The 15,172-nt window shown below is 41.9% G+C and overlaps 1 protein-coding gene across 2 annotated transcripts in view; it reads left to right on the forward strand.

Moving 5' to 3' along the window:
• Positions 1-15,172, forward strand: part of LOC124793277 — a 90,655-nt gene that overhangs the window by 27,245 nt on the left and 48,238 nt on the right. Inside the window, exon 2 of one of the 2 annotated variants that reach the window (XM_047258007.1) lies at positions 11,128-11,373. In XM_047258007.1, coding sequence (XP_047113963.1) covers positions 11,261-11,373 — 113 coding nt within the window. In that variant the 5' untranslated portion in view covers positions 11,128-11,260. Of the gene's footprint in view, positions 1-11,127; positions 11,374-13,448; positions 13,539-15,172 lie in introns of those variants that run through there. The other variant, XM_047258008.1, reaches the window with a different exon arrangement.

A 15,172-nucleotide genomic window follows, 5' to 3' on the forward strand; every position in this document is an offset into this window, starting at 1 on the left:
GCTTACTGCGACACTCATTCGCCTTGTGACCATAGCGTTTACAAGCACAGCACTACGGCTGTCTGCATTGAGCCTTCACGTGACCTTTCCTCCCACAACGGTAACAATTCCTCTCCGACGCAAAGATGCGTTTATCATTGCGAACCCTTGTTGCAATGTCTATCTCCTGCAGATGCGTTGCAATACGCAGTGCTGCAGCTAAATCTCCAGGATTCTCCATCCTAACCCTACGAGAAAATTCTGCAGGAATTCCCCTGAAGAATACATCGAGGGCTCTGTTTTCTGCCTCTCGTAGTAATACACGATCCGCATCAGGATTACCCGATAATTCATAGGTCTGCGAATTAATTTTCCGTATCCTATCTGAAAAAGACTCCACTGTCTCATTGACTTTCTGTGTCAAATTAGCTAACTTCTCCCTAAAAAATCTTGCACTATTCTGCTTACGATATCTTTGTCGTAACCCATCTGCTAATTCTTCAAACGTGCTCACCTTACTAAGCGTCTCACAGTACATCACGAACGTCTTGGCTTCCCCTGCAAGTCGCAAATTTGCCATACGTAACGTAGTTACGTCCGACCAATTGCTCATTGTAGCTGTTGCCAAAACATCGTTAATGAACGCTGTGACATCCTCTGTTTTACCCGAGAAGGGCGTGATGAGGTTAGCTACTGAAGGATATATTGCAAGGTTGGACATTGCCACTGACTTGCACTCACTTAAACACGTTTGCGACTCTTGCGCCGAACGCAAGGTCTCCATTTGCGTCATTAATTCTACATGACGTAACTTACGCTGCGCATTCTCTTCTAACAATTGTGAGACTTGCTCCGTCAGAGCATCTATACTCACTTTAGTACTAACGGATCTTGTTTCCGGCATGATTTGTGCAAATTACCAACAACATACTCTATACTGAATTTACTCCTCAGAACAATAACTACACTAGCTACTCAACTCCTTTGTCACAGTTGAGCACTACACACAAGAACACAAACAAGACTCACAACGCACAACTAAACAAAATTAATCCTTCCGCCTTGTTATTGCCCAGCGACACTCTCTACAATTGTGCGCTGCGTGACCAAACCGTCTACAAATTGAACATTCTAGTGGTACAAACCTCGTGCATGGCTCCCCATGCCCCGTTAAATTACACACAGTACATCTGACTGGTACCAAGTACGTTTCCCGACTGTTTCCCTTAAACTCAGATAAATCTGCTGTTTCCGCAGGTCTCACAAAGTGCACTCCCAACAAATAACGTGCATCCATAGTTATTAACAAAAATCGCCTCGTGCACTTACCACAAGGCTGCATAGAGTCGACAGTTCTGACCGCAACTCTGTGGTGTCAGTCCTGCAGTGGCGGTGTCGACGACTCCAGATACCAGATCTGCAGGCCAGTGCTGTAGTGGGCGGCTAGAACACTTCTGATACCAAATGCGTAGGCGGTGGGCGCGAGGTCTTCTGACCCCAAATCTGCAGGCGCCCCGGTGGACTGGAAGCAGAGCGGTGACCTCTCCAGTTGTCAGGATGCTAGGAAATGACTGTGGACGCGTCAGAAACGCCAAAGAAACATTATTAATTCATGACACCTTTAGTAGGAACCATCCAATGGAAAACTTGAATCAGGATGGCTCGATGAAAATAAGAGCATCCTACTTCGCGATACAAGACCAGTCTCTTTTAAACAGATTGACCTCCTTCGTTTATCTCAAGTGTACAATAATGATTTGTTTACACATTTCATTCTTGCAAATGAGGTTAGTTACTAATGTGAAAAGCTTGTGTTACAATGATCATTCATTTTTGAACGCCGATCACTGTACAAATGTTATTTCACAACGCAACACTAGACGCTCTACCACTATTAGTAAGTACGTACGTAAACAAAATCAACCACGTAACTTTCAGCACAGTGTGACATTTTAAGCGTCAACTATTATTTGGGATCAGATTTACTACTGAATAGCAAAACGATGTACTTGAGCTGCGCAATAAGCGTACACGTGGACCAAAAGTAAGGGAATAGGGAAGAAGTCAATTACTCGATAATTATTGCTAATAGTGTGAGGTGGTTTTCGTAGGAAAGTACAGAAAGATAGCCGAATGGAGGTTCAGACATAATCCATCAGAACATTATGAAACGTGATTTCTTCACAACACAAAACAAACGGTATTTACGACAAACGAATTATTGTCTAGAACTGCAAAAGTTCAATACCGTGCCACAAAACAATGATTCAGCCAGAATTCACATAAGCGTTACTGCTAATGGTTGTAGGATCGTTAAAAGGAAACAAATCTGGGAAAAAAGAAAGTGTGTGCGCAGATATACTTAAATTGAGGGGAACCAAGAAGTGTACATACAGGCAGAATTTTTTGGATGTACTAACTTAGAGAAGTTGATATTTTACCGGAAATTCCGATGATAAAGGAAGAAACCGAACAAAATAAAGAAATTTGATGGTTTACTAGATATAAAAATAATCAGACGAAGAGATATTAAAGAAAGCGTAAAGCGGATTTAGTTGCTTAAGCGCAGTCATTGGTTGCCCTGCGGCAGAAAATGAAGAAAACAGATAAGTCCTGGAGATGTCTGTTTTAAAACAGATTCTTTGGTCACCGCTCTTCATAAGCCTGTATGTGAATACGAAAGCTGATAAATCAGACTTACTCTTCAGTAAGATCGATTTTTGCTGTAGGAAATGTCGAAGCCAGATATTTTGAGTGTAACGTGTTCTGCTAAAATTAATAGTGCTGTTGAAGTACAATGGTGTACAACGAAAAGTTATCTTATTACTACTGTGTTACAGAAACTTCGAGTGTGCCAGCGAAGTATTTTTCTGACGTCTTAATATGAGTCACAAGAAGCTGAAAGAGATTGATTTCTTGTTTCTCACCGGAAACTGTGATAAAGTGAAGCACAATATTTTTGCAATCACGCCCGAAAAGCGGTACACCGAAATCGGTACTGAGGTTCTGAAAGACGCCGAGACTTTGTCCCATCTTCCGTGAAAGAGAATGCAGCGCGCATAGAATTTCAATACGAAACTAGCGTTTCCTACCGGAGAAATCCTTACAAAATTTAACACATTCGGGAAATGAAACTGATTCTACGAAACGTCACCATACTATAGATACTTCTTTCCACAAATTGAAAATAAAGTTGTCTCCTCTGGTAAAGGACAAACACAGCTAAAAAGAATGTTGAAACTTCGTAGTTACTGAGTAACATTACAAACAAAAAGTCCTTAAAACAAGAAAAAAAATCTTTCACAATATGTTAGAGAACAGCCTTAAGTTCTAGTTTCGGACAGCTTGTCCATTACTAAATCATGCTGAAGAATAGAGTACAGTGGATAGGATACATAGCAATGCAGGCTTAACAAAATTCCAAATCTGTTCTAAGGTAGATAACAGACGTGCAAGCAAGTTACTGGCCACTAACGCATAAACTTGGCGATATACAATGTAGCGTCCACACATGAACATCGCTGCATTCCAAAATGTAAAATGATGTTAAGGGGCACCTACAGCGACCACGTAAGCTAGGTTAGTGGCGGCGTGCGTGAAAGTATTGGAACTTTTTTTTTGTAATACAATACGGTTTACACAAATCATTTGTAAAAGAAATCTCAACAAGTTTCGAACCGTCTACATTAATAAAATGTTATGACGCCACACTCGGCAGACTCTGTAACTATTACAAAGCGAAACAAGGAAAGGATATATGCCAGATCAACTAAAACACAAAGTACAAAAAATGTAGCATGACACACACACACACACACACACACACACACACACACACACACAGGTGACAGAAGTAATGGGACAGCGATACGCACGTATACAGCTGGCGGTAATATCGTATGGACAAGGTATAAAAGGGGCAGCCGGCTACGGTGGCCGAGCGCTTCTAGGCGCTTCAGGCTGGAACCGCGCGATCGCTACGGTCGCAGGTTCGAATTCTGCCTCGGGCATGGATGTGTGTGCTGTCCTTAGGTTCGTTAGGTTTAAGTAGTTCTAAGTTCTAGGGGACTGATGACCTCAGAAGTTATGTCCCATAGTGCTCAGAGCCATTTGAACCATTTTTTAAAAGGGGCAGCGCTTTGTTTTGTAGGCATGTGATTCATGTTTATCACTCGCTGACCTCAGGCAAGTACCAGACACACACAGAACATTCATCACATTACGCAGACACTAAAAAATCACAATCTCACACACAAGTAAATCGTTAGGGAATTAAATTTTCAAGATCCACAGTGAAAAGTATGAGCCGAGAATACCAAATTTCAGGTATTACCTTTCACCACGGACAACGCACTCGCCGAAGGCTTTAACTGAATGACCGAGAGCAACCGCGTTCGCGTAGAGTTGTCACTACTAACAGACAAGCAATAATGCATCTAAAAACTAAAATCAATGTGGGAAGTACGACGAACGTATTTTAGGACAGGGCAGCAAAATTTGGCGTTAATGGGCTATGGCAGCAGACGACTGAGGAGAGTACAGTTGCTAACAGCACAACATCGCCAGCAGCGCCTCTCCTGGGCTCGTAACCATATTGGCTTCGCCCTGAGCCCCTATTTCAGTTTGCTAAGAGCTGATGGTAGGGTTAGTGTGTGGTGCGGACTCCACGAAGCCATGGACAAAGTTGTTAACAAGGAACTGTATAAGCTGGTGGTGGCTCCGTAATGCTGTGGGCTGTGTTCACGTGGAATGGACTGGGTCCTCTGGTCCAACTGAATCGATCATTGACCGGAAATAGTTGTTTGGCTACTTGGAGACCATTTGTAGCCATTCGTGGAGTTCATCGTCTCAACGATGGAATTTTCATGGGTGACTAAGTACCATGTCACGATTGGTTTGAAGAACATTCAGCACAATTCGAGAAAATGATTTGGCCACACAGATAGCCCGACATGTATTCCACCGAATATTCACGGGACATAATCGAGAGCTCAGTTCGTGGACAAAATCGTGCACTGGCCACCCTCTCCCCAAGGGGAGTGGCGGGTTCAGCGGCGTTCGCGGCGCACGAGGCGGAGGGTCAATGTGGAGGCTGGCCGTGTGGCATCGCCCGCTCTGCCTGTGAGTGGACATGTGGCTGCTCCTTCAGCAAGGTCCGAGCAGGCACAGGGGGGGAGGGGTTTATTAGTTATTGGGAGCTCCAACGTTAGGCGGGTGATGGAGCCTCTTAGGGAAATAGCGGGAAGGTCGGGGAAGAAGGCCAGTGTTCACTCTGTCTGCTTGCCGGGGGGTCTCATCCGAGATGTGGAGGAGGCCCTACCGGCGGCGATAGAGAGCACTGGGTGCACCCGACTGCAAATTGTTGCTCATGTCGGCACCAATGACTCCTGCCGTCTGGGTTCAGAGGTCATCCTCAGTTCGTACAGGCGGTTGGCGGAATTGGTGAAGGCGGAAAGCCTCGCTCGCGGGGTGGAATCAGAGCTAACAATTTGCAGTATCGTTCCCAGAACCGATCGCGGTCCTCTGGTTTGGAGCCGAGTGGAAGGCTTAAACCAGAGACTCAGACGATTCTGCGGAGATCTGGGGTGCAAATTTATCGACCTCCGCTATCGGGTGGAGAAATGTAGGGTCCCCCTGAATAGGTCAGGCGTGCACTACACGCCGGAAGCGGCTACAAGGGTAGCGGAGTACGTGTGGAGTGCACATGGGGGTTTTTTAGGTTAGAGAATCCCCTCCCTAGGCCCGACAAGACGCCTCCTGAGACGCGGCAAGGTAGGAGTAGGCAAAATGCAACAGGGAATAACAATATTAATGTGCTAATAGTAAACTGCAGGAGCGTCTATAGAAAGGTCCCAGAACTGCTCTCATTAATAAACGGTCACAATGCCCATATAGTACTAGGGACAGAAAGTTGGCTGAAACCAGACGTAAACAGTAATGAAATCCTAAACTCAGATTGGAATGTATACCGTAGAGACAGGCTGAACAGTGAAGGGGGAGGCGTGTTTATAGCGATAAGAAGTGCAATAGTATCGAAGGAAATTGACGGAGATCCGAAATGTGAAATGATTTGGGTGAAGGTCACGGTTAAAGCAGGCTCAGACATGGTAATTGGATGTCTCTATAGGGCCCCTGGCTCAACAGCTGTTGTGGCTGAGCACCTGAAGGATAATTTGGAAAATATTTCGAGTAGATTTCCCCACCATGTTACAGTTCTGGGTGGAGATTTTAATTTGCCAGATATAGACTGGGAGATTCAAACGTTCATAACGGGTGGCAGGGACAAAGAATCCTGTGAAATTTTTTTAAGTGCTTTATCTGAAAACTACCTTGAGCAGTTAAACAGAGAACCGACTCGTGGGGATAACATATTAGACCTTCTGGTGACAAACAGACCCGAACTATTTGAAAAAGTTAACGCAGAACAGGGAATCAGCGATCATAAAGCGGTTACGGCATCGATGATTTCAGCCGTAAATAGGAATATTAAAAAGGGTAGGAAGATTTTTCTGTTTAGAAAAAGTGACAAAAAGCAGATTTCAGAGTACCTGTTGGCTCAACACAAAAGTTTTGTCTCAAGTACAGATAGTGTTGAGGATCAGTGGACGAAGTTCAAAACCGTCGTACATTATGCGTTAGATGAGTATGTGCCAAGCAAGATCGTAAGAGATGGGAATGAGCCACCGTGGTACAACAACCGAGTTAGAAAACTGCTGCGGAAGCAAAGGGAACTTCACAGCAAACATAAACATAGCCAAAGCCTTGCAGACAAACAAAAATTACGCGAAGCGAAATGTAGTGTGAGGAGGGCTATGCGAGAGGCGTTCAATGAATTCGAAAGTAAAGTTCTATGTACTGACTTGGCAGAAAATCCTAAGAAATTTTGGTCTTATGTCAAAGCGGTAAGTGGATCAAAACAAAATGTCCAGACACTCTGTGACCAAAATGGTACTGAAACAGAGGATGACAGACTAAAGGCCGAAATACTAAATGTCTTTTTCCAAAGTTGTTTCACAGAGGAAGATTGCACTGTAGTTCCTTCTCTAGATTGTCGCACAGATGACAAAATGGTAGATATCGAAATAGACGACAGAGGGATAGAGAAACAATTAAAATTCCTCAAAAGAGGAAAGGCCTCTGGACCTGATGGGATACCAGTTCAATTTTACACAGAGTACGCGAAGGAACTTGCCCCCCTTCTTGCAGCGGTGTACCGTAGGTCTCTAGAAGAGCGTAGCGTTCCAAAGGATTGGAAAAGGGCACAGGTCATCCCCGTTTTCAAGAAGGGACGTCGAACAGATGTGCAGAACTATAGACCTATATCTCTAACGTCGATCAGTTGCAGAATTTTGGAACACGTATTGTGTTCGAGTATAATGACTTTTCTGGAGACTAGAAATCTACTCTGTAGGAATCAGCATGGGTTTCGAAAAAGACGGTCATGTGAAACCCAGCTCGCGCTATTCGTCCACGAGACTCAGAGGGCCATAGACACGGGTTCACAGGTAGATGCCGTGTTTCTTGACTTCCGCAAGGCGTTCGATACAGTTCCCCACAGTCGTTTAATGAACAAAGTAAGAGCATATGGACTATCAGACCAATTGTGTGATTGGATTGAGGAGTTCCTAGATAACAGGACGCAGCATGTTATTCTCAATGGAGAGAAGTCTTCCGAAGTAAGAGTGATTTCAGGTGTGCCGCAGGGGAGTGTCATAGGACCGTTGCTATTCACAATATACATAAATGACCTGGTGGATGACATCGGAAGTTCACTGAGGCTTTTTGCAGATGATGCTGTGGTGTACCGAGAGGTTGTAACAATGGAAAATTGTATTGAAATGCAGGAGGATCTGCAGCGAATTGACGCATGGTGCAGGGAATGGCAATTGAATCTCAATGTAGACAAGTGTAATGTGCTGCGAATATACAGAAAGATAGATCCTTTATCATTTAGCTACAAAATAGCAGGTCAGCAACTGGAAGCAGTTAATACCATAAATTATCTGGGAGTACGCATTAGGAGTGATTTAAAATGGAATGATCATATAATGTTGATCGTCGGTAAAGCAGATGCCAGACTGAGATTCATTGGAAGAATCCTAAGGAAATGCAATCCGAAAACAAAGGAAGTAGGTTACAGTACGCTTGTTCGCCCACTGCTTGAATACTGCTCAGCAGTGTGGGATCCGTACCAGATAGGGTTGATAGAAGAGATAGAGAAGATCCAACGGAGAGCAGCGCGCTTCGTTACAGGATCATTTAGTAATCGCGAAAGCGTTACGGAGATGATAGATAAACTCCAGTGGAAGACTCTGCAGGAGAGACGCTCAGTAGCTCGGTACGGGCTTTTATTGAAGTTTCGAGAACATACCTTCACCGAAGAGTCAAGCAGTATATTGCTCCCTCCTACGTATATCTCGCGAAGAGACCATGAGGATAAAACCAGAGAGATTAGAGCCCACACAGAGGCATACCGACAGTCCTTCTTTCCACGAACAATACGAGACTGGAATAGAAGGGAGAACCGATAGAGGTACTGAAGGTACCCTCCGCCACACACTGTCAGGTGGCTTGCGGAGTATGGACGTAGATGTAGATGTAGATCATGGACGGCTGTAGAGGCAACGTGGCACAGTATTTCTGCAGGGGACGTCAGTAAGATGTCGAGTCCGTGCCACGTAGAGTTGCTGCACTACATCGGGCAAAAGGTCAGACTCGACATTGGGAGGTATCCCATGACTTTTGTAACCTTAATATGTCTCTGTACATGCGGGTGTAATGACCCACATTATGCAAGAAGACGTGGTGGTATCGTGGTAGCATTTTGCTCCTGCACATCAAATATAAACGGAATAGTAAATCAACCTAAACACAGACATTAAAACATAAAATGTTAAAGGAAGGGTTGTGGTAACCCTTGTACAGTATACAAACGTACAGACCACATTGTACAATGTCTCATATAACCCTTGTTTTACCTTACTTGTCAATTTATACTTTAGTGTCTGTATTTAGGATGGTTTGTTATGTTTATATTTGATGTACAGGAAGAACATAACTACAACCACGCCATTTTGTACAAAACGAGTCACCACGTCCGCGCTATATAGACGCCTTATACCACGTTACATTTTGTTGTAATGTGTTGTAGTTGATCTGCCATACGTCCTTCCCTTGTTTCCCTTTGTAGTAGTCTCAATATGCCGTGTGTGGCGTCATAGTACCTGATGTATTTTATAACGTTTTATTAATGTAGATGGTTCAGAACTTGTTAAGATTGTATTTTACAAATGATTTGTGTAAACTGTATTTTTATTAAAAAAAAAAGCTCCAATACTTTCACACGTGTCGCCACTAGCCTCGCTTTCGTGGTTGCTGTAGTTACCACTTAACATCATTTTACGTTTCGACATACAGTGATGTTCATGTGTGGACGCTACACTGTATTTTGCAAAGTTTGTGCGTTTTTTGGCCAGTAACTTGTACGCCCAGTTGTTAAGTACCGCTTATATACACAGTATGTTATCCGCCTTAGAATAATTTGGAATTTTGTTAAACCTTCAGTGCTATGTACCCTAACATCCACTATATTTTGTTCTTCAGGATGATTTGTTAATGGGCAAGCCGACCGAAACTAGCCATAAATAAATAAAAAAACTTCCTAAGCAAACTTAAAGCGTTTCCCCCACAGTTATTGTAAGAACACAAAAGTTGCAGACCTTTTTCAAACCCAGCATGCTGGAGATATCCAAAACGGAAATCACTGCTCTGCACAACCTTTTGATGTAAGAAATGCACCAGTGACACTGGATAGAACACTGCGTTTGATCAGTTTCATCTACTAATGTTCAGTCTGTTCCAGAAAAGCAATAGCGCTCGAAGACGACGATTGGATTAACGACGTACTGAAAATCTCTGTTGTCACTAGGAAATGTTGTCCGGCTCACAGCAAGCAAAATTAAATTTCACGGATCAGAATATTAAATCTCCATTAAAAAGTAGCAAGTACGGCTTGGTCTGTAATTACGCCACATTTAGCGGAATAACAGAGCTCAGATTTGTCATCTAGAGTTGTCGGAGTAGTACTCAAACGTACAGAATGCAGTTACAAGGCACCACGCAAGTGTCCACGCATTTATTACGTTAAAAGCTTACTATCCTCCAAAGAGACATTGCGTAAAAGTACTGTTGTGAGTCAAGAGTTTTTTGACAGCTGAGAGTAAAATCAATGTGTTTCACAACAAGGATAAGATTTTGGTGTGGAGGTAGATAAAGGACGACGAGGACGTGAATCCCGTTGATGATGTGATGGTATTGGCATGCGTATCGGCCTCTGCATAGGCAGCTAACCTTCAGAGATGAAGAAAAAATAAATGGAAACTTGACATCAATTCAATCCAAAAGGATGCCACTAAATGTTTATTTTTGTCATAATTATTTTCGACTGTTCAATTATCATTTCATCTCTCCCAAATATCACTTACCGTGATCTATCACCAAGAAACTTTACTAACCACTGTTGCAAAGAAACATATTAATGGAGGATAAAAGCCGTATACGTTATGGTACGTGCTGGCATCAAAGTGCCAGTTCTATGAAATGCAGTAATGGTGCTGTTCATGCCTGGCGCATGATACCGCTGGTACACATTACCTTAGCTGCAGAACATCGTAAACGAATGAAACCTAAGTTCTACTCTGATCCATCTCTGGAAAAGATTTTTAAAATGAATTGTGCAGCAGGGTACTGTAAGTAACATTGAACCGTGCATGGTCGTCAGATTTTTCTTGGAGCAAACAGGATTGTCTGTTTACTACCGACAACCTATCTGTGCTGTCCGTTTACGACAAACTACGTTTCTTTTAATTTACAAATGGTCCCGGTTAACTCCTCAGTAGTGCCATATATCTTTTTCGGGGCCACGATGGCCGAAAGCGGGTTCTGGCGAAATCAGCCGTAAAATTATTGCGCGTCAGTCTTAATTCGCGGGCGGGATGCCAAAACTTGGTTATTCCTACCTATACACTTTGTTTTCTTTACTATTACAATCGAAGGCTTTTAACCTCTAAACGAAATACGCATTTGCAGTTTCCAGATGAGCACTACCAAGAACACAGAATAACAGTTTTGTTTTCTCTGTTTATTCAGGGAACACCTATAGCTGCAAAGAATGTTCCTTGTTTCCTGGGCAAGGAAGTAGTCTTCTAATACTCGTCACAATGGCTTTTCGAAAATGAACCTGTTTGCCAGGCCACAAGTGATCTAGCTGCAGCATTACGTGATGGCCAACAGCTGTGAGAAGCTGTGCATGTGGATGTGCTGTGGGCCGTATCACATAGTGAAGTCCTGCTGTGAAATACTCGCCTCTTGGATTTGTTGTACCAGGCTTGATATGTGAGTACCGTTGCTGTATTCTAGTAGTTTGACGTTTTTGTTCCTTATTTATCTACATTTTTGAAATAATCTAGTGGCATGTATGAATTGAACTCTGAAGTTCAAAGTGAAGATTCATCGATAATTAGTACTTTTGTAATCAAATGCGTGGCTATTATTCTATAAATGCCAGAGTCAAGTGTTCAATGCTCGCGTAATTTTTCTTTTACGTTTTGTTCAATGTCAGAAGTAACGAAATAATCTTAAATCTGATTTGGTCTAAGAATCGTCATTCACTCCAAATTCATACATGACAATCCAGCTTTGTGATTGGTTCGACCACTTCTAATTTAGAACAGAATCTGTCGTTACCACTATCCATAAGCAGTAAAAACGTCGTGTTGCCTCATGACATCAAGAAAATATTAAATGCTGTTAGATCCAAACTGAAAATTTGTTTGAGGTCGAACACTGAGCTCTAAAACAGCAGCAGCACAAAAACCTTCGCCGGAAGTGGAGCAGTCAATACTGTATCTGACAGTTTGAGGTCATGCTGCCTAGTTTGTAGGCCATGCACGTGGTCAGCTTTAAATGGTACTGGGAATGACAGTTCTGTCCGTGCAACAGAAAATTCGTCTTGAAAATTTTCAGAATTTATTCACCTTGTCGTATGAAATTGTGTTTGTGATGTCTGTTGAAGTGCACGCTCTAAACTTAAATAGCCATTTTTATGTTAATACTAATGTAATTTTTCATAAACTTGTATGCAAAACACAATGCAACTGTTGACATTAGCACGGTCATTTACTAAGTACGGACGAACTTATACTATTCCTATTTACAATTCCTTGTAACAGTGATTAGGAAATTACTGTAAAATATTTTGCATGTTAGGGCCTACGTAAATGGGCTAATTAGTGTACCAGGAGGTGGTGTTTAGGTTTAGATGTATCATCGTATGCTACAGTTCTCTGCTGGGTAGCTATCATTTCAGTTCGTAGCATTGCACCTACTGATTGGAAAGCCTCATGGTTTAGCCGCTTTTTTCTGTTTTCGTCTATGGCAATTCATAAAATAGCGCATGCTGATTGTAAATACCTTAGTATGCGACAGTTCAGCCAATGACGGCTCTGTAATAGCTTACAACCATCTGTTTTCATCACATGATGTCCAAGCCAATCCTCGTGATAATAGATAATTTTGCTTCATCAATATGGCTAATTACACTCCGTCGGAATTTGTTTGCTTTCTATTAGCTGACAGCTCACATTAAATTGTTGACGTGTAAATGGAGCCAATTGTGGTTGAATCCTACAAAAAGAGAGCGCTACCTGGAAGTGGAAGACAGTGTGGACGAAGATGATGATTTTGTTATTTCTATACTGTTCACGACACGACTCTTCTGAAACATAAATTATGCGTGTCACATATCGCATCCCAGCAAGAAAAGTGACAAAATCGAAAGCGTCATCTTTAGTTTGTCACTGAAAAATACGCGTGAAATGCTTTAATGTGCAAGAAAAATTTTACTTATTGCCAAATGGCATCGATACTTACTTGAGCTTATACTGTTTCGGTAGTCGTTTTGTTACATTAATTGGAGTTTTCTCAACTAGTGCGTTTTTGAGTTGTCGCTGTTGATACAGGGGTGCGGTATTATCTCGGAGAGCCCTCATCAAGTAGTGCGGTAGTTTTCATCGAAAAATTTTTTGCCTCGGTGAAATGCCTACCGCACTTGGAACGCTTATAAATTTTAGGTTTAATATCGGAGCAGTATAAGATACTGGCGACTTGCTTGGAAACATTAAGGAAGACGAAAGATCGATGTAGAACAACCTCGCATTTTCTCAGATAGTTAGCAGTTAATCAGTTACTGATTTCACGTCGATTTCAGCATGACTGATGCCTTACGGTAGAGCAGTCGCATAAACAGTTACCGTACTGCTTTTGTACTGTACTCTTATCCCCCATCCTGAAAGCTGAGCATCTGCACGCAAGCTAAAGCGAACATTAATTCGAACTGCTAGCCGCAACGCCCCTTGGCAGAGCTCATAGCTAGGCGAAAGGGCAAGGCGCTCATGACTCAGTACGGGAGACCGGTTTGACCTGCACGGAATGTTAGCCAATCAGCAGCGGAGAAAGTTGCCACAGCATCGGCGTGCGATAAATTACAAACGGAACTTCAGGTTTCTAGCCAGTAATATTTCGAAAACAATATCGGTATCCGATAACAGAATGAAAATCAGTATTCGATAATAGAATGAAAACATTGTTTCCTCTGAGATTCCTTGCATAGTGAGGAGCCAGCTTGTTCATACACACAAATACGCTCAAAAATGTATTCAGAAAATTTCGGAATGGGATCGCAAACAATAATTTATTTTCAGTTGTTACGAATAAAACACGGAGTTCCCCAGGGTACGATTCTGGATCCATTACTCTTTCTGATTTGTATCGGTGACGTCTTTTTTTTTTTTTTTTTTTTTTTTTTTCCCTCACCACAGTAACATTGTAGGCAACTGCTGTATTGTATTTTTGTTGATGATGGTTTATTACCCTCTGAATACAGCTTCAAAAGTTTGCAGTGAGCAGCAGAAAAATCTATGTCAACACTTTCGGGTTGGATCAAAAGAGAAAACTGTAGAAAAACTAGTGCCACAAAATTTGTAGTTATATAAGTTCAGCAGGCCTTGAAGTGAAATGGTAGATACGTGTAATGATGTGTTAGACTCTAAATAGTCTGCTATGCTCTGAGGAAATTAAAGGCTACAAGAAGTAAAGAGACAGTGGTACTGACTTCCTGTTCAGTTCCATTCATTGCTTCACATAGAATCATTTTATCGGAAATGCTACTCAGAGTATAAACGTCTTCAGAATACAAAAAAGAGACTCGGGATAATTTGTGGCCTTAAAAAGTGGAATCTTGTTAATTTTTACTAAAATTTGTGTTATAAATATTCCACTGAATTTTAAATTCAGTAACACTGATGTGCAGCTTGTGAAAAGCTTTGTCTTTTACCTCAGGACAACCTTCATCTGAGCTGGAAGATTCTAAAGACACATCACATATATTCAACCAAACGTCCAGACAAAGCCTGGGTGTCAACTTTGAATGAAATTTCTTATTAAAGTGCACATAACATTCTGTTTCAAAGACTATAAGGTGATTCCAGTTGCCTATTGGCTGTTCATACCACAATCATAAGATGATTTATTCTCAACAGAAGGCTTCCCATAATGGTTCAAAGGGTTTGTGGCAGCATGACATGCTTTTGCCCACAGTTTGCTGATTTGCTTGGGTTCAACGCCATGTTGCTGCAGTGTGTAGGGTGTAGTAGTAAAATGCTGTGTGTCTCTGGTTATCAGTATTCTGAAACTTTCTTGTTGTTGAAGTTTCTCTCACCACAGCATCACAACTGTTTGATTATAAGACTATATATTTGGCTGCATTCAATAATTATTACAGAACAGTGCTAACTTCTCTTCTGTTTCAAAAAGAAAATTCTACAAAAATTTGCTAAAGTCATCTTTGAATAGTTCAATTTATTCAGTGCTTGAACGATAATCAATACATTTTTGCTAGGAACATGTCAATCAAAAAATATTCTTTGCAGCCATCCACATTGATGTTCATTTGCTTAAACACACTTTTCATACATTCTTTGTACTGATGACCAAGTCTCTCATGATATATTTGCAACATATCTGATGACGTCACAAAATTTACTTGAATAGGCTGTATGTGTGTAGACTGAAGCAGTGAGTGAAAATGTGTACCAAGTCTGGGAATTGAACCAGGGTGTTCTGCTTACTAGCCAGG

This window comes from Schistocerca piceifrons, chromosome 1 (assembly GCF_021461385.2).
Source record: "Schistocerca piceifrons isolate TAMUIC-IGC-003096 chromosome 1, iqSchPice1.1, whole genome shotgun sequence".
NCBI lineage: Eukaryota > Metazoa > Arthropoda > Insecta > Orthoptera > Acrididae > Schistocerca > Schistocerca piceifrons.